This window comes from Neophocaena asiaeorientalis, unplaced genomic scaffold, assembly GCF_003031525.2.
Source record: "Neophocaena asiaeorientalis asiaeorientalis breed wild unplaced genomic scaffold, Neophocaena_asiaeorientalis_V1.1 scaffold174, whole genome shotgun sequence".
Classification (NCBI taxonomy): Eukaryota; Metazoa; Chordata; class Mammalia; order Artiodactyla; family Phocoenidae; genus Neophocaena; species Neophocaena asiaeorientalis.
Genome location: NW_020174922.1, coordinates 2544253 through 2569194, shown reverse-complemented (window position 1 = coordinate 2569194; position 24942 = coordinate 2544253). Strand labels below are relative to the sequence as shown.

General features: G+C 38.3%; 1 protein-coding gene across 2 annotated transcripts; it reads left to right on the top strand.

Moving 5' to 3' along the window:
• The first annotated feature begins 50 nt into the window (after positions 1-50).
• CER1 (cerberus 1, DAN family BMP antagonist) lies at positions 51-24497 on the top strand. 2 transcript variants are annotated; one of them, XM_024760479.1, is made up of 3 exons: positions 51-283; positions 20931-21331; positions 23170-24497. In XM_024760479.1, the coding sequence occupies exons 1-3, from the start codon at positions 253-255 to the stop codon at positions 23482-23484; spliced, it is 747 nt and encodes a 248-aa protein (XP_024616247.1). In that variant the 5' UTR covers positions 51-252; the 3' UTR covers positions 23485-24497. The 2 variants fall into 2 exon arrangements, with proteins under 2 accessions (XP_024616247.1, XP_024616246.1); XM_024760478.1 differs by lacking the exon at positions 51-283 and having other exon boundaries at positions 20810-21331.
• The last annotated feature ends 445 nt before the right edge of the window (positions 24498-24942 follow it).

Sequence of the window (24942 nt, the reverse complement as noted above, 5' to 3'; positions counted from 1 at the left end):
AATTTCATGGTCCTTGGATGTTTTTGGTCCCAATACCTCAAATGAGTCCATTCTGAAATCTATATTGCAGGTGCTTCTACTACTTCAATCTGAGGGAAGCTCACCCTGCCAGTTCATTAAGTCAAGGTTGAACTGCAAAGGGTTGCTTTGTCCCTTTGGAGCCCTTTCACATGTGAAAGCTGAGAGGCTGTGGATAAAAAGGAGAATTCTCTGTGGTGAAAAAGGAAGGCTTTAGATGGAAGAATCTGGCAGATGGAAACTCATCTGCAAAGCTCTAGTTCAGGTAAGAATTCAGGGGCTACCTGTCCTTCAGAGGTCTACCCATCACTACTCACAAGACAGATCTCCTTTTCTAATAAGAATGGTGCACCATTCCAAAGCAAATGATTGGGTTTCCCCAGCTTTACAGGGTCATGAGAAATTTGAAGTAACATGAGTCTTTCTCTTCATTCATGTTTATAGTACTGGCAGGCATTTCTCAAGGACATTTGGAATAAAAAGCATATATGAATGATGATTAACATATGGAAGAAAAATGTGACTTTCTCAAAAGTGTCCCAATGAACTATGCTGATGAACAAAGAAAAGTAATACTGAAAACAGAGCTCTTGAAAGCCTATCTTCGCAGAAAGGATTTTGATACAGTTTTGAGCCCTTAAATATTTAATATTTGTAGAAATGCCATGTTAACCTGATTCTGTAATGAAAAGGTACCTTATTAATTTATAATGGCTGCTGAGTGAAACATTTTGTAGCAGTGATGCATGTTGCAGCCTTGCAAGGACTCCCTTCTGAAATCAAGGTTTAATTACAGGAACTTAAAAATTAATTTCTAAACAATTTACTCAAATTTTCCTCTTTTCATAATCCCTGAATAATATGGTTATGCCACTTGTGACTTGCTATATGAGCACCAGGGTCACTTCTGAATCAAAATGGAGTTATTAAGTGGACCAAAGTTTTGGTGCAGGTTTTATTATAAAAATACCCTGAGAGAAACTAAAAGTGACTGAAGAAATTCAGTCCCGTTTCTGGTTATAAAACATGACAAGCTTGTTTCATTTGTGCTCATTTATCAAGATTTTGGTTAATAGAAATATTTACAAAAAGATGTTGGAATGAGATTTAGACATTCTACGTCTTATTAAATTCCAACATCTTTGTGGAGTCGGGAGGCTCCTTACCTTAGATATCACAAGTAGGCTCTGGACTGCTGTGATACACAGGTCTCCTGTATGACACAAGTAGTTTCTGGTATTTAACCAAAAGATGTAAAACCCATTCTCTGTATCAGTTCAAATCCCTTCTGATCCACTTGCTTCCGCAATGTGGAAAGGTGGGATGCTGAATAAAGAAATGAAGAGTTGTTTACCTAAAGGGCTATATCCTAGGAGGGAAAGTAAAAGTTCAAGGAATAAGGAATATATTAGAACTATAGAACTATATTAACTATTTAAAACTGGAAATCCAGAACCATGGCAACTATGTAGAACCTGATCAGCATGGTAGATTTTATTTTACATTCCTGCCATGACAGTGATATTTAAATGTAATTGCAAATGTTAGCACAAAGAGAGACTGCTTTGATTTTTATAGCAACTAGAAATACTAGAAGAATATTTAAAATACTCTTGATCATGGAAACATTAATTCAGGCAAGTGTAAGTGCTGGGCAATATTCATCATGACCTTCATCTCCTTCTCATGATTGGGCTTTGACTGATGGGGAAATAGAAGTAAATGATGGTCATGGTTCTTTCCACCTTGATTGGTTACTGTCATCCTTTAGGTTCTGGTGGGAGTGGGAAGGAAGGAAATGGAGTGATGGTAGAATGGCAACGGGAGGTTATAGGAAAGGAGAAGAAAGGGGAGAGTGGAGGAAGAGATGAGAGTTGATTTGTAGCTGAGAAAGAGAGCATCAGAAAGAAGGACCTGAATGATGCCACCCAACTCTTCTCCCCAGACTTGAATACCGACTCAGGAAAAGTCTCAGTTAATCCAAGGGCATTAACTCAGCTCAATAGTGTGTAGCTTTTCAGAATCTTGTACCGTTGGTCTTCAACAAAAACATACATACATACATATATATATATATATACACACACACACATATATGGAGTGTATGTTAAGCATAAACTTAAAAAACATATGACAATCACTTCATCTCCTTCCAAGGAGTGGTAAAAATGAAGTAGGTGACATTTACTTACATTTTTGTTTGTGTTTATTTTTAAGACAGCCAAAAAGAATATGCACATATTTTCATTAACACTATGGTTCTGTGTAATTTAAACCATAAGCTGGTGCTGATTAATTTCTGCGACAAAGCAGCTTATTAAATATACTGTATCTAGTGTTGTATAAAAATTAATAAAACAAACTTATTTCTAGTTCTGAATCACTGTCCCTTTAGTGTTTAACATTTTTTATTTATTCTACCCATTGAAAGAAAAAACGGAGAAGAAAAGTCAACATGTATTTTTCATCCTTACTGTTTGGATCAGCCTTTCATTATACAGCTTCCATCCATCCATCCATCCACCATCCATTCAACAAATATTGAATATGAAGTGCCAACCCTGTACCTGATAGTGTTCTAGATACTGGAGATGTGGAGTGAATGAGATAGGAAGGTAAAAGTATAAACGCATCGTGCAAATATGCAAATTTCTAATAGTTCTTTTTAAGCATGGAGCTTTTTTTCTTAATCAGGGAGGAAGTCACGATGGAAATCATTGATTACATTATCCGTTTTCAGAACTGGAGGGAAAGCCACACTGATACAAACAGCTCAGGCTGTCTTTTGTTTTATTTCTCAACTGATTAAGAAGCTGGTGTTAACTTCCTGAACATATAATCTGGTCAAAGTGTTACTGATAGCAGCTGTCTCAGATTTTCTGTCTCCAGATCAAGTTGGGAACTAAAGTTTTCAAATCTAGGTAATTAATTTTGTAACAATTATTTTTTTCCAAGAAGACAAGAAGTGTGTGTCTGTGTGTCTTTGAGATTCCTGGAGTAACAGGAATGAAAATGAGAGACCTTTGATGTCATCTCATCTAATATCCCTTCTGTATAGCAGAGGAGACTGAAGTCCTCAGAAGTAAAAGTAGGAAGAGATCAGCACTAAAGCTACAGTCTTCCAAATCGTAGGCTGGATCTCTTCTAATTATCACATGTATTTATTACCACTCTGAGCAAATGGTTTTATTATATTCAAGTAAGATATCTTTCAATGATGATTATGATGAAGTTAACCATATACTTGAAAACATTATTGTAAGTGAAAGAAGATGGACACAAGGCTGCATACTGAGTGATTCTGCTTATATGAAATGTCCACATTAGTAGATTAGTGGTTGTCAGATGGTTGTTGGAAGGGGAAATTGGAACTAACTGCTTATAGGTACAGGGTTCCTTTTTGAGGAAATGGAAATATTCTGGAATTAGATAGTGCTGATGGTTGCACAACCACCACTGAAGTGCACACTTTAAAATAGTAAAGGCTCGCACAGAGCCCTCAGCCACGCTGAGGTCTAGGCCACTGCACAGCTGGGCTGTATCCAAAGGGTCACCGCCGCGTGAGGCATGCATCCAGAGATGCCCTTGCTGCCCTCAGAGCCGCCCGCAGCTCACAGTGACTGCAGGACCTGCTGTCACCACCACATATTTGTCACTTTCAAACAATTACAGTACTGCACAGTGTGCCTCTCTCTTGGAATTGGAGAAACCACGTTATCAGCCCATTATCACAGTAGGTGGACCTTCAAGATGGCAGAGAACTAAGACGTGGAGATCATCTTCCTCACCACAAATACATCAAAAATACATCTACATTTGGAACAACTCCTACAGAACACCTACCGAATGCTGGCAGAAGACTTCAGACTTCCCAAAAGACGTGTGGCTGACAGGGTCTTGGTGCTCTGGCCTGGTGTCCCTCTGAGGTGGGGGAGCTGAACTCAGGATGTTGGACCACCAGAGACCTCCCGGCCCCACATAATATCAAACAGCGAAAGCTCTCCCAAAGATCTCCATCTCAACACTAAGACCCAGCTCCACCCAACAGCCAGCAAGCTCCAGTGCTGGATGCCCCATGCCAAACAACTAGCAAGACAGGAACACAACACCACACATTAGCAGAGAGACTGCCTAAAATCATAATAAGTTCACAGATACCTCAGAACACACCATCGGACGTGGCCCTGCCCACCACAAAAACAAGATCCAGCCCCACCCACCAGAACACAGGCACCAGTCCCCTCTACCAGGAAGCTTACACAACCACTGAACCCACTGGAAGCAGACACCAAAAACAACAGAAACTACGAACCTGCAGCCTGCGAAATGGAGATCTCAAACACAGTAAGTTAAGCAAAATGAGAAGACAGAGAAACACACCGCAGGTGAAGGAGCAAGGTAAAAACCCACCAGACCAAACAAATGAAGAGGGAATAGGCAATCTACCTGAAAAAGAATTCAGAGTAATGATAGTAAAGATGATCCAAAATCTTGGAAATAGAATGGAGAAAATACAAGAAACATTTAACAAGGACCTAGAAGAATGAAAGAGCAAACAAACAATGATGAACAACACAATAAATGAACTTAAAAATTCTCTAGAAGGAATCAATAGCAGAATAACTGAGACAGAAGAACGGATAAGTGACCTGCCAGATAAAATAGTGGAAATAGGTACTGCAGAGCAGAATAAAGGAAAAACAATGAAAAGAATTGAGGGCGGTGTCAGAGACCTCTGGGACAACATTAAATGCACCAACATTCGAATTATAGGGGTCCCAGAAGAAGAAGAGAAAAAGAAAGGGTCTGAGAAAATATTTGAACAGATTATAATTGAAGACTTCCCTAATATGGGAAAGAAAATAGTCAAGTCCAGGAAGCTCAGAGAGTCCCATACAGGATAAATCCAAGGAGAAATATGCGAAGACACATATTAATCAAACTATCAAAAATTAAATACAAAGGAAAAATATTAAAAGCATCAAGGGAAAAGTAACAAATAACACACAAGGGAATCCCCATAAGGTTAACAGCTGATCTTTCAGCAGAAATTCTGCAAGCCAGAAGGCAGTGACAGGACATATTTAAAGTGATGAAAGGGAAAAACCTACAACCAAGAGTACTTTACCCAGCAAGGGTCTCATTCAGATTCAACAAAGAAATTAAAGCCTTTAGAGACAAGCAAAAGCTAAGAGAATTCAGCACCACCAAACCAGCTTTACAGCAAATGCTAAAGGAACTTCTCTAGACAGGAAACACAAGAGAAGGAAAAGACCAACAATAACAAACCCACAACAATTAAGAAAATGACAATAGGAACATACATATCGATAAATACCTTAAATGTAAATGGATTAAATGCTCCAACCAAAAGACGTAGATTAGCTGAATGGATACAAAAACAAGACCCACATATATGCTGTCTACAAGGTACCGATTTCAGACCTAGGGACACAGAAAGACTGAAAGTGAGGGGGTGGAAAAGGATATCCCATGCAAATGGAAATCAAAAGAAAGCTGGAGTAGCAATTCTCATATCAGACAAAATAGACTTTAAGATAAAGACTCTTACAAAACACGAAGAAGGACACTACATAATGTCAAGGGATCAATCCAAGAAGAAGATATAACAATTGTAAATATTTATGCACCCAACATAGGAGCACCTCAATACATAAGGCAAATGCTAACAGCCATAAAAGGGGAAATCGACACTAACAAAATCATAGTAGGGGGCTTTAACACCCCACTTTACCAATGGACAGATTATCCAAAATGAAAATGAATAAGGAAACACAAGCTTTAAATGATACATTAAACAAGGTGGACTTAATTGATATTTATAGGACATTCCATCCAAAAACAACAGAATACACTTTCTTCTCAAGTGCTCATGGAACATTCTCCAGCATAGATCATATCTTGGGTCACAAATCAAGCCTTGGTAAATTTAAGAAAATTTAAATGCTATGAGCAGTTCTAAGAGGGAAGTTTATAGCAATACAATCCTACCTCAAGAAACAAGAAACATCTCAAATAAACTAACCTTACACTTAGGGCAATTGGAGAAAGAAGAGCAAAAAAGCCCCAAAGTTAGCAGAAGGAAAGAAATCATAAAGATCAGATCAGAAATAAATGAAAAAGAAATGAAGGAAACAATAGCAAATTTCAGTAAAGTTAAAAGTTGGTTCTTTGAGAAGATAAACAAAATTGATAAACCACTAGCCAGATTCATCAAGGAAAAAAAGGGAAGAGACTCAAATCAACAGAATTAGAAATGAAAAAGGAGAAGTGACAATGGACACTGCAGAAGTACAAAGAATCATGAGAGATTACTACAAGCAACTCTATGCCAATAAAATGGACAACCTGGAAGAAATGGACAAATTCTTAGAAAAGCACAACCTTCCAAGACTGAACCAGGAAGAAATAGAAGATATGAACAGACCAGTCACAAGCACTAAAATTGAAACTGTGATTAAAAATCTTCCAACCAACAAAAGGCCAGGACCAGAGGGCTTCACAGACGAATTCTATCAAACATTTAGAGAAGAGCTAACACCTATTCTTCTCAAACTCTTCCAAAATATAGCAGAGGGAGGAACACTCCCAAACTCATTCTACGAGGCCACCATCAACCTGAAACCAAAACCAGACAAAGATGTCACAAAGAAAGTACTACATGCCAGTATCACTGATGAACATAGATGCAAAAATCCTCAACAAAATACTAGCAAACAGAATCCAACAGCACATTAAAAAGATCATACACCATGATCAAGTGGGGTTTATCACAGGAATGCAAGGATTCTTCAATATACGCAAATCAATCAATGTGATATGCCGTATTAACAAATTGAAGGATAAAAACCATATGGTCATCTCAATAGATGCAGCAAAAGATTTTAACAAAATTCAACCCATTTATGATAAAAAATTATCCGGAAAGTAGGCATAGAGGGAACTTACCTCAACATAATAAAGGCCACATATGACAAACCCACAGCCAACATCATTCTCAGTGGTGGGAAACTGAAACCATTTCCTCTAAAATCAGGAACAAGTCCAGGATGCCCACTCTCACCTCTATTTTTCAACACAGATTTGGAAGTTTTAGCCACAGCAATCAGAGAAGAAAAAGAAATAAAAGGAATCCAAATCAGAAAAGAAGTAAAGCTGTCACTGTTTGCAGATGACATGATACTATATATATAGGATCCTAAAAATGCTACCAGAAAACTACTAGAGCTAATCAATGAATTTGGTAAAGTAGCAGGATACAAAATTAATGCACAGAAATCTCTTGCATTCCTATAAACTAATGATGAAAAATATGAAAGGGAAATTAAGGAAACACTCCCTTTACCACTGCAACAAAAAGAATAAAATACCTAGGAATAAACCTACCTAAGAAGAAAAAAGCCCTGAATGCAGAAAACTATAAGACACTGGTGAAAGAAATTAAAGATGATACCAACAGATGGAGAGATATACCATGTTCTTAGATTGGAAGAAACAACATTGTGAAAATGACTATAACCCAAAGCAGTCTACAGATTCAGTGCATTCTCTATCAAACTACCAGTGGCATTTTTCACAGAACTAGAACAAAAAAATTCACTATTGGTATGGAAATACAAAAGACCCTGAATAGCCAAAGCAATACTGAGAAAGAAAAACTGAGCTGGAGGAATCAGGCTTCCTGTCCCGCGTACCGCAAAAAAACAAACAAACCAAAAAACTAAAAATAGAACTCCCGTACGACCCAGCAATCCCACTACTAGGCATATACCCTGAGAAAACCAGAATTCAATAAGAGACATGTACCACAATGTTCGTTGCAGCACTACTTACAATAGCCAGGACATGGAAGCAACCTTAGTGTCCATCAATAAATGAATGGGTAAAGAAGATGTGGCACATATATACAATGGAATATTACTCAGCCATAAAAGGAAACGAAATTGAGTTATTTGTAGTGAGGTAAATGGACCTAGAGTCTGTCATACAGAGTGAAGCAAGTCAGAAAGATTAAAACAAATACCGTATGCTAACACATATATATGGAATCTAAAAAAAAAAAAAGGTTCTGACAAACCTAGCAGCAGGACAGGAATAAAGACGCAGACGCAGAGAATGGACTTGAGGACACGGGGAGGGGGAAGGGTAAGCTGGGACGAAGTGAGGGAGTGGCGCTGATATATATACACTACCAAATGTAAAATAAATAGCTAGTGGGAAGCAGCTGCATCACACAGGGGGATCAGCTCAGTGCTTTTTGACCACCTAGAGGGGTGGGAGAGGGAGAGTGGGAGGGAGACACAAGAAGGAGGGAATATCGGGATATATGTATACATATAGGTGATTCACTTTGTTATACAAAAGAAAGTAACACACCATTGTAAAGCAGTTATACTCCAATAAAGATGTTTAAAAAACGGTAAATTGTATGTTATAGGAAATATTTCTGAAAAAAACGCTAGTAAAAATCACCACATAAAAATGTATTTTAGAGAGCTATAAGTGTGTTGATGTATTAGCTGTGTGTTTACGTAATTCATCCAAGATACTTTTTCCAGTCTTTGCCCCAAGTCTCTCTCAGGTTTTTTATTTGTTAATACAGTTGGTTAAGGGAAAGAAAATACTGATTCGACATATTTTAAAATTTAAGGTACTGCTTTATTGATCTTCCTCCTCTTTCCCGCTGTTAATCATGGGACAACAGTTACTCATGGTGGAGTGTGTCTGTAATATCCAGAATGCCATGATTTTCTTAAAATTTATTTTATAAGTCTTCAGAAAGGATTGCGCAGGAAATGAATAGACTATCCCCATAACTTACACATAAAACTGTTCATTTTGAACAGTTTTTATGGGTCTTATATTCTGCTAGGCAATAAAGTTTAGTTTATCCTAAGACAGAAAGGAACAAAAATCAACCAACACTTCCATTAAAGGCCTTATGGTAACCTGCAATACTTTTTCCAAGCAATGAAGTATGAGTTCACCTTTCACTTCTATCCCCATCTATATTTTTGCTTCCTACAGGTAATCACTGCCAACTTATCCTACAGAAGAAAAATGGAAAACAATACACTGTCCTAAAACTAGTCAAAAAGGAAGATGCAGTGGCTATGTTATCAGAAAATTTTAGAGCAAAGAGTATTTACCAAGGATAAATAAGGTTATTTTATAATTTAAAGGAGCCAGTACATCAACAAAACATAATAATCCTAAATAGTCATGCAGCTAATAACAAAATTAAAAATAGAGGTGTAAGGAGACATAGACAAATCTCTAATTATAGTTGGTAATGTTAATACCCCTCTCTCGATGATTGATAGAATAAGTAGGCAGAAAATCAGTAAGGATAGAGAAGTATGGATACTGTTAACCAAATTAATCTAGTAGATATTTATAGAACACTCTACCCACAGACAGCAGCATATACATTGTTTGCAAGTGCATGTGGAACATTTACCATACGGGCAGACCGTATTCTGGGACATAAAATGAGTCTCGATATACAAAATATGTTCACTGGCCACAATGGAATTTAATGAGAATTCAGTAACAGAAATATCTCTGGAAAATCCGTAAGTGTTTGGAAACGAAATTATAGACTTCTTTAATGCTGGATTAAAGAAGAAATCAAAGGGGAGCTTAAAAATTATGGTGAACTGAATAAAAATGGAAACACATCAACGATTGTAGGATACCATGCAGTACTTACAGGGAATTTTATAGCACTAAATGCCTATATTAGAAAGGAAGAAAGGTATTACCCTCAGCTTCCACTTTAAGAAAATAGAAAAAGAAGAAAACATAAATAAGGAAATGAAAAATATTAGATCAGAAGCTAATGAAATAGCAAAACAGGAAATCAATAGGGAAAATCAGTGAAACCGAAGCTGTTTCTCTGCGAATATCAATGAAATTGGTAAATCTCTAACCAGACTGATCAGGAAAAGATGAGAAGAGGACACATGTTGCTAATATCAGGAATGATAAGTGACATCAGGTGACAGCACTACATATTCTATAGCTACTAAAAGAAAAATAAGGGACTATCATAAACAATTTGTATCAATAGACAGCTTAAATGGTCAAATTCCTTGAAAGAGACAAACGACCAAAGCTCAATCAAGAAAAAATAGGTAACTTGAAAAAAGCCTAGAACTCTTACAAAAGTTGAATTTGTAGTTTCTCACAAAGGAATTTCCAGGCTCAGATAGCTTTACTATTGAATTCTGCAAATATTTAAGGAAGAAATAGTACCAAATCTTTATAAAACTCAGAAAATCACAGAGGAATGAATACTTTCTAACTCATTCTGAGGCCAGTATTACTCTGACAGCAAACCATACAAAAGTATTGTAAGAAAAGAAAACTTCAGACCAACATCCCTCATGAATATAGATGGAAAAATTCTAAAAAATTTTTACCAATTAAAATCAACAATACATACAAAAGGATACTACATCTTGACCAAGACACTTAAGAAAATGACAAGCTACAGACTAGGAGAAAATATTTACTATGCATATATCTGATAAAGGACTTGTATCCAAACCATATTTTTAAAAAACTCCAATATAGAGAATATAAGACTATATTATATTTCTCTAGTAACTAGTGATGTTGAGCATCTTTTCATGTGCCTCTTGGCCATCTGTATGTCTTCCTTGGTGAAATGTCTATTTAGGTCTTCCGCCCATTTTTTAATTGGATTGTTTGGTTTGTTTTATATTGAGCTCCATGAGCTGTTTGTATATTTTGAAGATTAATCCTTTGTCGTTTCATTTGCAAACATTTTCTCCCATTCTGAGGGTTGTCTTTTTGTCTTGTTTATGGTTTCATTTGCTGGACATATGGCTGATTCACTTTGGTGTACAACAGAAACTAACACAGTATTGTGAAGCAGTTATACTCCAATAAAGATCTATTTTTTTAAAAAAGACTATATTATTAAGAAATCAATAATAATTTTTTTAAATGGGCAGAAGATTTGAACAGATACTTCACCAAAGAAGATATATGGATGGCAAATAAATACATGAAAATATGTTCTCCTATTGTTCAGTCATTAAGGAATTATAAACTAAAGCCACAATGAGGTCGTATTACACTCCTACTAGAATAGCTAAAATTAAAAGGGCCGACTGTACTAAGTGACGGTGAGGATGTGAAGGAACTGGAGCTCTCATACACTGCTGGTGGAAATAGAAAATAGCCCTACCACTTTGGAAAACAATTTGGTGGTTTAAAAGTTAAACTGTATATGATCCAACCATTCCACTCCTACGTATTTATACAAGAGAAGAAAACACATATCTCCGTTCAAAGACTTGTACATAAATGTTCATAGCAACTTTATTTGTAACAGCCAAAACTGTCAACAGCCAATTGTCTATTATCATGTGAATGGATAAATAAATTATAGCATATCCCTGCAATGAAATACTATTCAGGAATAAAAACAAATGAGACATTGCTACAACATGGACGATTGTTAAAATACTTACGCTGAGTGAAAGAAGCTTGACAAAAAAGAATATATAGTGTATATGTACTCCATTTATAGAAAATCCTGGAATGTGCAAACTAATCTATGTTGACAAAAAGCAAATCAGGTGTTATCTGGGAATAAATGAGGAGGACAGGAAATGGCAGAGGAAGGGATTGCCAAGGGACAGAAGGAAAGGTTTACGAGTGATGGATATGTTCACTATTTTGATTGTAGTGATATTTTCACAGATATGCACGCGTATACATATATGCACATATATGTCTAAATCTATCCAACTGTACACTTTAAGTACATTTTGGTTTTTGTTTATCATTTATCCTTCAATAAAGCAGTATAAAGAAAGAGAAACAATGAAATAATCTCTACAACACAGTGGAAAATTTTCAAAAGAAAATGAAAGCTGTATGCATGAGGATATCTTTATTTCAGGGCAATAAAAAGTTGGAGCAAAGGTATATGATTTAAACGTCCAATGACAGAAGAATGCTTAATGGAATATTATATTGCCTCCATTAAAATAATAATTCTATCCCATAATGTTAAAGTAGCAGAATTTAAAATAATATATACACAAGTTTAATAGCTATATTGCAATAGGCAAACTGACCACAGAAAAAAGCATGAGGTAGTTTAGATCTCAGTCCCACCACTGACTAGCTATGTATCCTAAACTTAGGTTTCTTATCTAGAAAGTGGGAGTAATAATAACTTCCTAAAAAATTGTGAGAATTAAATGTGAAACTATGAAGAATATGCCTAGGACAGAGTAGGCATTCAATAAAAGGTACCTTTGTAAAAGTTGAAGAGCTATAAAGTGTGTGTGTGTGTGTGTGTGTGTAATGCACAGTACTTGGAAGAGGGTGACAACTTCAAGCAGTGTTGTCCTTACCAGTAAGCAGGGAAGGAGGAGCTGGGGAATAAGACAGTTGGGGTTTTAAAGTTGCATTTTCCTGTAAGAACTTTCCCATGTATTAGGATATTTTGTTGAATACAGAAATGTTTCCATTTGTTGGAAAAATCCAGAAGACTGATTTCTTTCTTTTTAAAACCTCAATATGCCTTGCTTTCAGGCATGATCTATGATACACAAATCTCATTGTAAAGAGAGACAAGTTAGGGGATAGTTTTTCCCCTGACAGAAAGGATTGTTTGTTTTGCTAAAGGATTGTTTGTTGCTGAGGACTTGGATGATAGTTGTTTTCTAAGAATGGCTCTGCAGTGCGGCCATATTTTCAAAATTCCCTTCTACATACAGAAGTAACACACTTGCTCCATATATTGAGCGTTCATCAGGCCTCCAAATGAATATGTAAACGGTGCTAGATGGAGAAAAATGTGGTTTGGGGTGTACAGGAGTCAGGGAGTATTCAGACTAGAAGCTGAAGGACAGAGAAAGCCAGCTGAGACTGGCTCCCAGTAAATCACCTTCTTGCCTACAGATTTCCCACCCAGCAGAATCCTTAGGTCATTTTGGTGACTAGCTGCGAATAACAGGCTTCTAAGAGTTTCAGATTTGAATCAAGAGTCACATTTGAACTTTTGCAAATGTGACTAAGGTGTGCCCAATTTTATAGCAAACTTGGACCCAGGGTCAGGTACACAATAGAAGGCGAGACTTACTGGAAGTTTCTGCTTTGCTTTTGCATTTTATTGTCATGAGTTTTCACAGTTTGTCTTATACCACCTTGTTACTTAATTCCCACACCTTGGAGGGAAAAATGTGTAATATTTTAATATTTATATTACAGATCCTTAACATTATGTTTCTGCATAGGTGTTGCCAAGATAGCAAAGCCAGCCTTTATTTATAGAGGGTAGAAAATATAAATCTGTCTAAAATCTTTTGTGAAATAAAGGTCTTAATATTTCCAGAGTTGATTTTGGTGCCTACTCTTGGAGAGGCTTAGAGAAGCGTTGTCAATACAACGTGCCATTGTTTTAGGTTTCCTATCCATGACTTGCTTTTTTCCCCAACTTCCCTCTCTTTTGGCAACTTCTCCTCGCATTCTGTCCTACATTTGGCCCCGAGACAGTTGAAAGCTTTGCAAGTTGATTTTCCATTCCCATCTGAATTTTAGCTTAGCCGTGGAACTGTTTTCCATGTGTTTTTAATCATTTGTCCATGTGTTATGAGCTTATAGGGACAATATGTTTCCCCCAATCTGCCTGCATTGTATAAGCAGAAACTGGCAAGGTGGCCAGTGGGGGAACAGTTTTCAGAAGTTGCCCCCTACATTCATTTCTGTTGGTGATACACCATCCCCATCTTCCAACTGGAGAGAAACAATTTACAAGCTGCATAAAGTTAACTAACACAGAGTCCACTGGCCTGAGTTGCCTTTTTTCAAAGTATAATTATCTTTCAGAAGAGATTTGCCTGGGAACCGTGGCTGGTATGACAAAGTTCAAAGACCTACTCTGAGACTGTGGCCAGGTTGGGAAATAAAGTTTTATTCTGAGTCTTCCGAGACTCAGTGGAAATTTGATTTTAAAATAGGGTCTAAACAGAGAATTAAGGATAAGTTCTCCAGGACAAAGAGATACCTCTTAGAAAGTAAAGCACAACAAGGACCCATGTCAGAAGTCCAAAATTTTTCCTGGATTTGGTATGTTAAAGCAAACATTCATTTTTTTTAAAAAAGCAAACATTCATTAACCTAAGTGCAGAGCAAGGAGCCAGGAACAGGAAAGAAACAAAAATACATTAAGAAAAATCCCTGTTCTCAAAGTCTGTGTCAGACTGCTGTCAATGCAGTCTCTGGCAAACACAGACCTTGCCTCCAAGGAGCCTTCTCCCCTGGTTGGGAAGACACGCATGCAGCCAAATTAAATCAATGCTGAGGAATTGCTAACTGGCAGAGTAAAGAAGGGACTTGGCTTCCGGGTTATGGGAGAGGTGACTCCCTGTAAATCCTCTACTCCCCAGAAAGCTGGCTGGATGGCAGATCTGCTCTTGGAGGTTAAAATTTCAGGTTTCTCGTAGCTCTTTTGCCTACTCTGACCTCCCTTTCTTTCTCCATTTTATTTAGGACCAAATTCATGAGAAGTGAGTTTCATGTTGCAGAGAGTTCCAATAGCTACACGGAGGCATGGGTGATCCTGGGAAGAAAGATTTACAGGAGGGCTGCAGCAAAAAGCTAGACTTCGGTGGGTTGATATGTCAGTGAACGTCAGAAAGTAGAGTTTGGGTTTGGACAATTCTTTCCAAAGTTTGCCTGGGAAGGCAGAAGACAACACTGAAGAAAAGAACCTGGAAACCTTTATGAAATCAAAGAGACATTTTTAAAACTTGAAAACAAGCACACACTATATAAATGCTAATATGAGGCAGCCAGTGGAGTGAAGGGAGTTTGATGATATGGGATGAGACTATTAATAAAGTAGGTTGGAAAGGGTGGATTTCAAGAGCAGAGTGAAAAGGAGGAATGAATTGTGGTTTGATGATAAAGTCAAAGGAAACGCTCCCATCTGATGGCTTCTATCCTTCTCTGTAGAAGAAGGGGTGAGTTCATTTCCTGAAAATGTTGAAAGAGGCAGAGCAGTCAAAGGTTTGAGATTATCAGAGAAGATTTTTAAATAATCTACCTGGAAAATGAAGAGAGTTGACTAGAGTCATACAAAAGACTGCTGGGCAGAATTGAGGGTTCAGTTAAGATGGGAGATAATTTATATGGAATCAATTTTCGCCATTTTGTAATTGTCTCTGCCAGAATTCCATAGCCCAGAAGTGGTCCAGGAAAGAGGGACAGCTGGGTGTTTCCAGGGTTGGAATTTTACTAGATCATGCAAGAGAAAGGAAAAGGGCTGAGGAAGTTGGGAATATTGCAAAAATTTGAAGTAATGGGCCATGGATACAAGCTGGATAGGGAAGGAAGTGAAGACCAGAGGATTTATATTCATTCATTCATAAATATTTTGAGCATCTATTACACAGAAGGAACTCTTTTAGGGCAGAAGGAACTCTTTTAGGGCCTGAGATGGTGACTGAGAAAGGCAGAGCCCCTACTTTCATGGACTTTAAAATCTAAAGTGGAGACAAATGTTAAACAAATGTTCATAGAAGTAATTATTTAACTGCAATTGTGGTAGCACTGTTATAAGGGCAAAGCAGAAAACAGATGCTGTGGAAACAACTGAGAGAACGGAAACAACAGAAGGTTGTCCTGAGAGAGCGGAATGTGAAATTTACCGTTTAGAGGTGGAGCAATTCCTGGGAATAACAGGGGTGAGAATGTAAAGGGGATGGAGAGGCCAGGTGGAGTGGAAGCATCAGATTTCAGCCAGGGTACTGAATAGGACATCATGTAATACTGGTGGCGTGTTATTGGTCAGACCCATCCATGTGAATCCTGAAGTTACCCAGGGTAATAACAGGATCTGGGGTGAAAAGAAAGGCAATGAGCCAGATGAGGAAAGCACGGCAGGTGGTATTCTTTCTGGCAAGGTTTAGGGACATGAAGTTAAGCACCTAAGATCATGAGGCTTAATAAACTGTCAGGCCGAGCCAAAGTTTTTCTGGCTTCAAATCTGGAGTTACTCCCACTTACATTACTCTTTCTGAGAGCAGCTTTCTGCAAAATGAGAAATGATCCAGGTAAATTTTAAGGATTAGGAAGAAGGAGCATGACAGATGTTTATCATCAGTGAAGGCATCCTGGACTAGCTATAAATAGAGGCTGTAGGCAGTGGGGGATGGATGGATGGTGGATGGTGGGGCACATAGTGAAGTCGCCTTGGCCTCCTTCTCAGATTTGTAGGAGCCCTCTATGCAATCCTGGTAAGTAGCTTATTTGTCAAATTTAGGTATTGTCCATGACTTGTGCATAGTAATAGATACATCCCCAGTTGCAAAAAGTAAAATGCTTCTTTACGGTGTGGGAGTGTTTTGGACAGAGAGCAATAAGATCACTGAAACTGCTAACAGAATAATCTGACCTGAAAATGTAATGCTGAGATCAGTGCCAAAGAGTGGAAATGGGGAAATTTTATAATATGGTACAGCATTTGGTATTTGTCCTTTTCTATTATCTATATATTTTTTCTCTTTCAGTGATGTATTAGTTTGTTACGGCTGCCATAACAAAGTACCACAGACTTGGTGGCTTAAACAATAGAAATTTATTTTTTCACAGTTCTAGAGGCTGGAAGTCCAAAGTCAAGGTGTTGTTAAGGTTGTTTCCTTCTGAGGGCTCTCTTCTGGGAATGTAGACAGCCGTCTTCCCCTTATGTCTTTACATGGTCTTTCCTCTGTGTGTGTCTTTGTCTCAATCTCTTTTTCTTATGAGGACATCAGCCTTATTGGATGAAGCCCCACCCTAACGGCCTCATTTAAATTTCATTACCTCTCTAAAGGCCCTATCTTCAAATACAGTCACATTCTGAGATACTGGGGGTTATGACTTCAACATGTAAATTAGGGGGAAGACACAATTCAGCCCATAAGCGGTAACAATTTTAAACGATTGAATATAAATAAGTTGACAACACTGATGGCCTCCACAGCAGGACAGGAAGCCTGGGAGTTCAGAGGAAGATTTAATTTTCACCATACAATTTTTTGTATAATCTCAATTTTGTTGCTACACCTATTTATTACCTAATCAAAAATAAAAGAAAAAATTTGCATGACATCTATTGCACTACCTGGTGCAATACTTATTTGCAAATGTTTATTGAATAAAATTAGTAGAAACACAGTGTGACAGTCCACGGTGCCTTTGGGATTTGGATCTACCTGAAAGTCCCTGATTAGTGCTAGGAATGTTGTCTGCCTAGGTTTTCCTTTTGTAACTCATTTTGAATAAACTATACTCTCCCTCTAGATTGCAAATTTCATTAGGCCTGGACAAGGACACCCTCACTATTTTATCCTCAGGACCTAGCACAGAGTTGGCACTCAGATATATGCTGTATGAATGAGTGTATCCATGAGTTCAATAAGTGAAGTAGCTTTGGGGAGGTAGGCCTTCCTAATGTTTTCTTTCCATAGAAAGTGGAAAGGAGGGGAGTGGAGAGGGAGAGAGAACTATGTTTTAAATAATTTACTAAACTAAATCATGATAAAAGGTTTAAGGGGAAACCACGTACCCTAATTTGCTGTCTTCCTTGTCCTTTGGAAAAGAAGAGAAAGATTTTGCCTTCTTTTGAGTTCTTTTTAAATAATCTAAACTCCCATGGTCCTGTGGTTATTCTCTATTTTGAAAAGAGAGAGAGTTTTGAGGCAATGGCATGTACCCTAGACAGATTTCTTCCACAAAGCCATCAGCCCAAATTCCCCTTTCTGTCTCTCAGTTTTAACTCTAATGCCTATCTCCTACCCCAACGCTGCCTCTCACCTTTTGTTGATTTAGGTCTGGGGTTTTTACAAAAGAACTGAGTTTCTCTGTTTCCCCTTAGAGAACACTTGACTGCTTTTAGCTCCTTTCTGAGAGTCTGTAAGAGGGACAGGAAAACATAGCTGTTACTGTTCTCTCACAGGCACACTGGGAGCTCCACCCAGTCCTGAAGACATCCTAGTGCCTAGGAAGCCAGGTCAAGTTGAACTCAGAGTTCAGATCATGCGGAGCGTGAGTTATAAATCGGAAAGAATGAAGGATGAGATTGGACCCTCTGGCTCGCACGAAGGCTTGAGGTGGTCCCAAAAAGCAGATTTAGGCAGACTTGGGCTCTTGAAAGCTCAGGCCTGCCTTCCGCTGTGGCATTTGGTACTAAGGACACCAGCAATTTGTGGTGCTCTCTCCACACAGCGGCTCCCTGCTGTGTCTGGAGACCCCCTCCACACCTATATCTCCATTTGGCTTCATCCAAATTGAGAGGTCACTGTATGCTTGTATGACTGAAGACCCACACCAAAATGTTTATGTTTTTAAGCGTAAACTATAATGTACCACATACACAGCTTTAGAACTGATGTAAGGACACAGTGGTGAAAGGAGAATGTCATCTGCTGTTAACTGTAAAAGGCAGGGGTTGAAGATAGACTCCTGTACCGTAGTACTCGTCACAGAAGGCTTTACTTTGCTAGATTTACCCTTCAAGATATTTGCACATTTTCTCAACAGGACTGACAGAACAGCAAAAGGAAATGCTCCATGAGTAATTTTTAAATGACATTTATAAACACCAAAATTAGTATCAGAAGAAGAGGGGTTTAGGACTAAGGAAAGGATAAATATGCATAACTGACATCCCTACAGCTAATTTAATAAAGTTATAAAATGTGTGATACCACTAGACTACTTGAGGGCAGGAAGTAAGTTTTCATCATTTTCTATCATATTCTAGTATCTAATATGATGCTTGGCCCACAAAGTGAGTCTTCTACAAATTTTAATTCAAAAGAAATTACTTGAATTGTACCCTATGTTCAGAGACAAGCAACCTGAGACCCCGAGTAGAATTTCTGGAATAGTCTTCAGTCTGGGGAAAAACTGTGATTGATGGCAATGGAACTTCAGGCACGAAAACGTAAAGTCTAAAAGGAATCAGGAAACATATCATAGTTAGCTCCCACACCATATTTATAATTAAGTGATCAGCTAATATAAATTATGTAATTTATATTTAGAGTGGCTAGCTCTGGAAGGCCTACTGCATTGGATGGCTGAGGGAAATTAAGAAATTCAAACAGCAGGCAACTTTTAAAAAGCATTTTAAAAGAAATGGCAAATACTAATGTTCATTTAGTATGAATCAATTGTACCTTAAGTAATACTAGCACAGGTTCTGTGGGTACTTGGCACAAGTAAAGTATATCTCTTCTGATAGATTTCTGGCAAAATGATGGTTCATTTAAAAATAATTCATTATTGTAGGTAAAAGGACTTGACGCTTTGTCTCACAGAAATCGTGCCTGACTATTAAGAAGAACACTAGGGTCTGAAAAAAATCTTCAAATGGATCACTTCTTGGAAAGAAAGATTAATCGGCACTGAAAAAAAGAGAGGGGCATGTTCCAGGCTTACATGTGTTACTGAAAGCAAACAATAAGGTGATTAAATTAAAAGGGGAGAAATACAAGCAAGTACTGAGTCAATCCCCAATGGAAATACTGTTCAGTTAGTGTAGAGGGTAGCTTGAACTCAACTCTGGGGTTCCATTTTTGTGGATGTGTTCCTTTCTCATACCCTCATCTGATTTATAACATTTTTGAATGATAGTCATCTAACAAATTTTCCTTTGATCCCTGAAGAGTCATGTTTGCCTTCATCTTTATTTAACCTGGTCATCAATTACTGCAGAGTAAAGATGATGTGGATTCTGTAAGGTAAAGAATGGACCAGCCAGCTTCATGCCCAGAGCTATCAAACCTGGTTCTTAGAATCCACGTTCTCAAGTCTGGCTCTTTGTTTAGAGAAATTAAAAAAAAAAAAAAAAAAGTCAATAGGGTGGCTTGAGGGAAAGACACTTCCCCATCCTCAGTGAGGGCTAATGAGCTGTCAGTCTATTACTTAGGATCCTGTTGAGAAATTTGTGAACAATTGAAAAAGCTTATCTGATGATTGACCAGTTGTGAAATTTAGCACCAAGTATTTGATTCTTAAGGTGAGGGGATTACTTGGGAATTGTGAGTTTCCATGTGTGGAAAAGGAGAATATACTCCCTTTACTGTTACTATGCAAAAATCAACAACCCTAACCACATCTCAGTAACAGGGAGCGTCCGCTGCTCAACGAACTTAACATCCCTCTATTTCTTCCTTTCCCTTCCTTACAACTTTTATATACTTCTTTGGCTGCTTCTCTGTGTGCGTGTGCGTGTGCGTGTGCGTGCGCGTGCGCGCGTGTGTGTGTGTGTAGAGCCTAACAGCCTGATCTTTGGCTAAATATATGAGTTAATTTTTATCTGATATACTTCTCTCCTTAAAACATGTCTGTTCTATCCCAGCACAAAGCAGATGCACCACAAATATTACCTCACTCTGGTCCTTCTAACAACAGTGATGGGAAATCCGGGCAAAGAATGTGTTGTTTTCACAAATACTGCTCTTTAAATCTCAGACGATAAAGTGTCAGCTAATTACCCCCTGGGTCCCCGGCTTTCACTGAGGCCTTCTAAAATACACAAAACCAAAATGAAGGCAGGACACCATTAGCACTACATAATTCAAGCAAACAAGGAATGTGTTTACTCTGCCTGGCTACTGACCACCTGCCTTCCCATCCCACAAGGCAGGTATCTATATATAGCATCTCCCTGTTCACAGTCCTGCAGAGAGTGAACCTCTTTTGGGGCCTCACCATCTGTGAATCTGCAAGAAGCTTCGGCCCCGACAGCATGCATCTTCTCTTCCTTCAGCTGTTGCTACTCCTGCCTCTAGGGAAAGCTGCAAGGCACGGGGATGGCCGCCAGAGTCAGAATTCTGTTTCTCTCTTGCTCCTAGAAAGGCATCGCAGAGAGCTCTCCTTGGGCAACCATGAGGAAGCTGAGGAGAAGCCAGATCTGTTTGTGGCAGTGCCACACCTAGTAGGTGCCAGCACTACAGGGGAAGGTCGGAGGCAGAGACAAAAGATGCTGTCCAGGTTTGGGAGATTCTGGAAGAAGCCTGAGAGAGAGCTGCACCCACCCCAGGGCTCAGTCAGTGAGCAGTTCTTCCCTGGGACCCAGGGTCTCACTCAGCCAGAGGATGGGATGCCAATGGAGAAATCTCCTCTTCGGGAAGAAGCCAAGAAATTCTGGCACCATTTCATGTTCAGAATGAGTCCAGCTTCTCAGGGGATCATCCTGCCCATCAAAAGCCATGAAGTGCATCGGGAGACCTGTAGGACGGTGCCCTTCAGCCAGGTATTTGTTCTGGGTGGGGAAGGGGGTCCAGGTTTTCAGGAGGGGGTGGACAGCTGGGACAGGTGGAAAGTAGGGGCCGAATGTGCCAGGAGCCCGAGTCTCACCTCATTCCCAGATTTGGTCCTTGGGCCTTCATCAGTGGATTTGGCAAAGTATGATCATACTCCCTAAATTTCCTTCCAACCTTGGAAATGCTGCAAGAATGGTATGATGGTACTTCATATTGATGGCATAGAGCTTTGTTTTATGGGGTTTTATTTATTTATTTTTACATCGGGGTGGTCTTATCTGGAGAGTTAATAGACTGTACCCCCAGTTAGGAAGTTGGGAATTTCAAGCAATCACTAGAACTTCTCTCTAGCTACATCTCTACACTCTATTAGGATATGGATGAACAGGTGGATTCCATCTGTAGATAAGATGGGATACATTGAACTCCTCCCCAAACATGCATGTATGGTGGTCTTAACCCCTGTATTTCACACCTAACTACTTCATAGGTCTATAAAATATGTTGAGGTTGTCAGGCAGAAGTTGCCATATTAGTTCTAGCATTACTATCACAAAAATGATTTAACGTATTTTCTCATAAGCTTTCAAAAAGTAATCTTGATGTGAAATCACATTTCCTCCTCTTAGAAACACCTGTTTCCCAGTTCATGTTGTGTTGGCTGATTTGCAGTTATTTTGATTGATTCCACACTACTAAGACAAAGGAGCATTCTACTATCTACTGCCTCCAGTCAGTCCTGGCAAAGCCCACACTCCAAATGTTAAATTAAAATTGAGAAATTGCATCAGGTCCTTAAACACAAAGATACTGAACCAAAAGCAATGCAGGATAGAGTAAAATTTTACAGTCCAGTAAAGCTACACAATTAAGCAGGCAGTATTGTAAGGTAATGGACTGTGCAAGGCAGTTAAGTATTCTGAAAAGGCAAGGATATGTAGCAACGACAAGTCAATGATCAAATAATAATGACTGCTTTGTTGGCCCATGTATAATTAAAAAATTGCTCCTAAGAATTGGGCAATCAAATTTCCTTTGAACTCTTATTTTGAATTCTATCACTAATTAAATTAAAAATAAGGTGTTTGGCTCATATATTTTGAAGGGCACATACAGCTAGGTGTATGGGGTTATGGGAGACGCAAAGATGTCATACACGATGATTTAGAGGCACAGGTGCTGCAACTTTGCTCCATGCAACTTAATAGATTTGAGTGTACTATAAGCGCTGTAAAATAGGACAGAATTAAACTCTGGATGTTCTGATCTATTCTATGAGCAATTGAACAAACATGTATTGAAAATTTATTTTGTACAATGCACTGTGAAGAGTAGAAGTGTAAGGCACATTACTTATAAGAAGCTAACCATTAGAATTTTCAGACAGGTAACACCCAATTAGACAAAATGTCTTAGAGTTTGGCATTTAAGTGTAGAGTAAAATATTTTCATATTACCTTAGTTATTTTCTACAGGCTAACTTATTGATGTATCCAATAAAAAATTTAGTTAAGGTAGCTCCACACTCTTAAGATGCCATCACTTGATTATTGCAAACTGTATCCAACATTGGAAAGATCTTTAAATCTTTTTATTTATTTTTTGGCCACTGCACTGCACGTGGGATCTTAGTTCCCTGACCAGGGATCGAACCTGTGCCGCCTGTGGTGGGAGTGCGAAGTCTTAACCACTGGACTGCCAGGGAAGTCCCTGGAAAGACTTTTAAATTTTAGTCTAAGTTATCCTCGCTTACAGTCTATAGCTTCGGCATCATGTATGGTAAAGAAATGACTCAAGGTAATTTAATGGAGATGTGTTTGCCTTTTAGACTATCACGCATGAAGACTGTGAGAAAGTGGTTGTACAGAACAACCTTTGCTTTGGAAAATGCGGGTCTGTTCGTTTTCCTGAAGCTGCGCAGCACCCCTACACCTTCTGCTCCCACTGCCTGCCTGGCAAGTTCACCACGATGCACTTGCAGCTCAACTGCACTGGCCTGGCCCCCGTGGTCAAGCTGGTGATGCTGGTGGAGGAGTGTCAGTGCAAGGTGAAGACAGAGCAACAGCATGGCCACCCCGAACAGGCTGGCTTTCAGGCAGAATTTCACGTCCAGGATCCCTTTATCCCAGGACTTTCAACATAAAAACAAGTCATCCCACTATTATCAGCAAAGTTGCTGATGATTCAGTCTGAAATGTTACGTGGGTGTGTAATATTTTAAGAGAAATGTGGTTTACAAAGTAAGAACGATTTAGAGGCATTCATCTAGTTATCGGTGCACATTTGGGATCTGGTCTTGACTCTGCCGCTAACTGGCTGTAGGATGTTAACAAGTTGCAAAAGCTTTCTCCCCCTTAAATTTTTCATCTATAAAGGAGGGACTTGAACTCGATGATAGATAAGGTCCTTTCCGCTACTAATATTACATGATCTATTGTCTACAAGTTTTGGTAAAAGCCTTCCATCTGAAGAAGGAAAAGAAACTAGACCATAAAAATGGGTTTGTTTAATAGCTTATCAAAGCATTAGCAGAAAAGTATATGTATATATTTATACATATATGTATATGCATGTATATATACATATCTGTATGGTATTTGTAGAAAGGATTCCTCATACTTATAGCTGCCTTCGCCCTCAGGCCGTGTTTTATTTGACTTCTATCAGATGATTAAGTAGTTCCATAGATAGAAGGAGTAACTTGTTTGGTTGCCTCCTTATTTTTGATACTCCCCATATAAAATTTTTGATGTCAGATCTCCAGCTTTGAAGAAGGAACATTGACGTTACTTTTAGTGGTTTACATAGGGATAAGGAACAGTCATCAGTAGCCAAACTAGTACTTAAAATATGGGGAAGGAAGAATATATGACCAGTACCAGGTTTAAAGGTTAATCCAGAAATGCTAATGCAAGTGACCAAGGAATTCCAGTAGATGTCAAATTAAATAAACTGCAAATGATTTAAAAAACAATTTACAGGTGAAATCCTTATCCACATGCATTTTGGATTAGGTAGTTTAGTAAGGGTTCTGTGTTTGGATGACTGTGTTTTTGCTACTGTATAATAACTCCATATTATAAATTTTATTTGCCAATGTCACAGTTGCAAATTCTGAAAATATTCCAAATATTCTAACGTATTAAATTTTAGTGTATGAAGCATTCTGGGAAATGTTGTGGCATTCAATTGTCTTATATTTTGTCCTTATTTGTTTTGCCTGTCCCATAATTTAAAGACACTATTGGGAAATTACCTATTAAGAGCATTTCTGAAACGGCTTCATAGGCTAATGACACTGGTCCAAGTGTTTCTTTTAACAATGCAAACAGCTTTCTGTTAAGGTCCTTCAATCACTGTCTTTTAGTCATTACATTTCTCCTGTCTGTATTTATTTGTATGAAAAATGTGCAGAACTGGCTTTCCTTACCCATATTTCTTTTTCTAAAATCATTCTCTAAAAATTCATCTTAAAAATAATTTTATTTGAATCCCTTTACTCTCAGAATATACAAAAAAGTATTTCTCAGAATAATAATTGTTTTTTAAAAGAAATTAATGCCTATTTAAATTCTATTCCTCTTTAATCACACCATTTAAC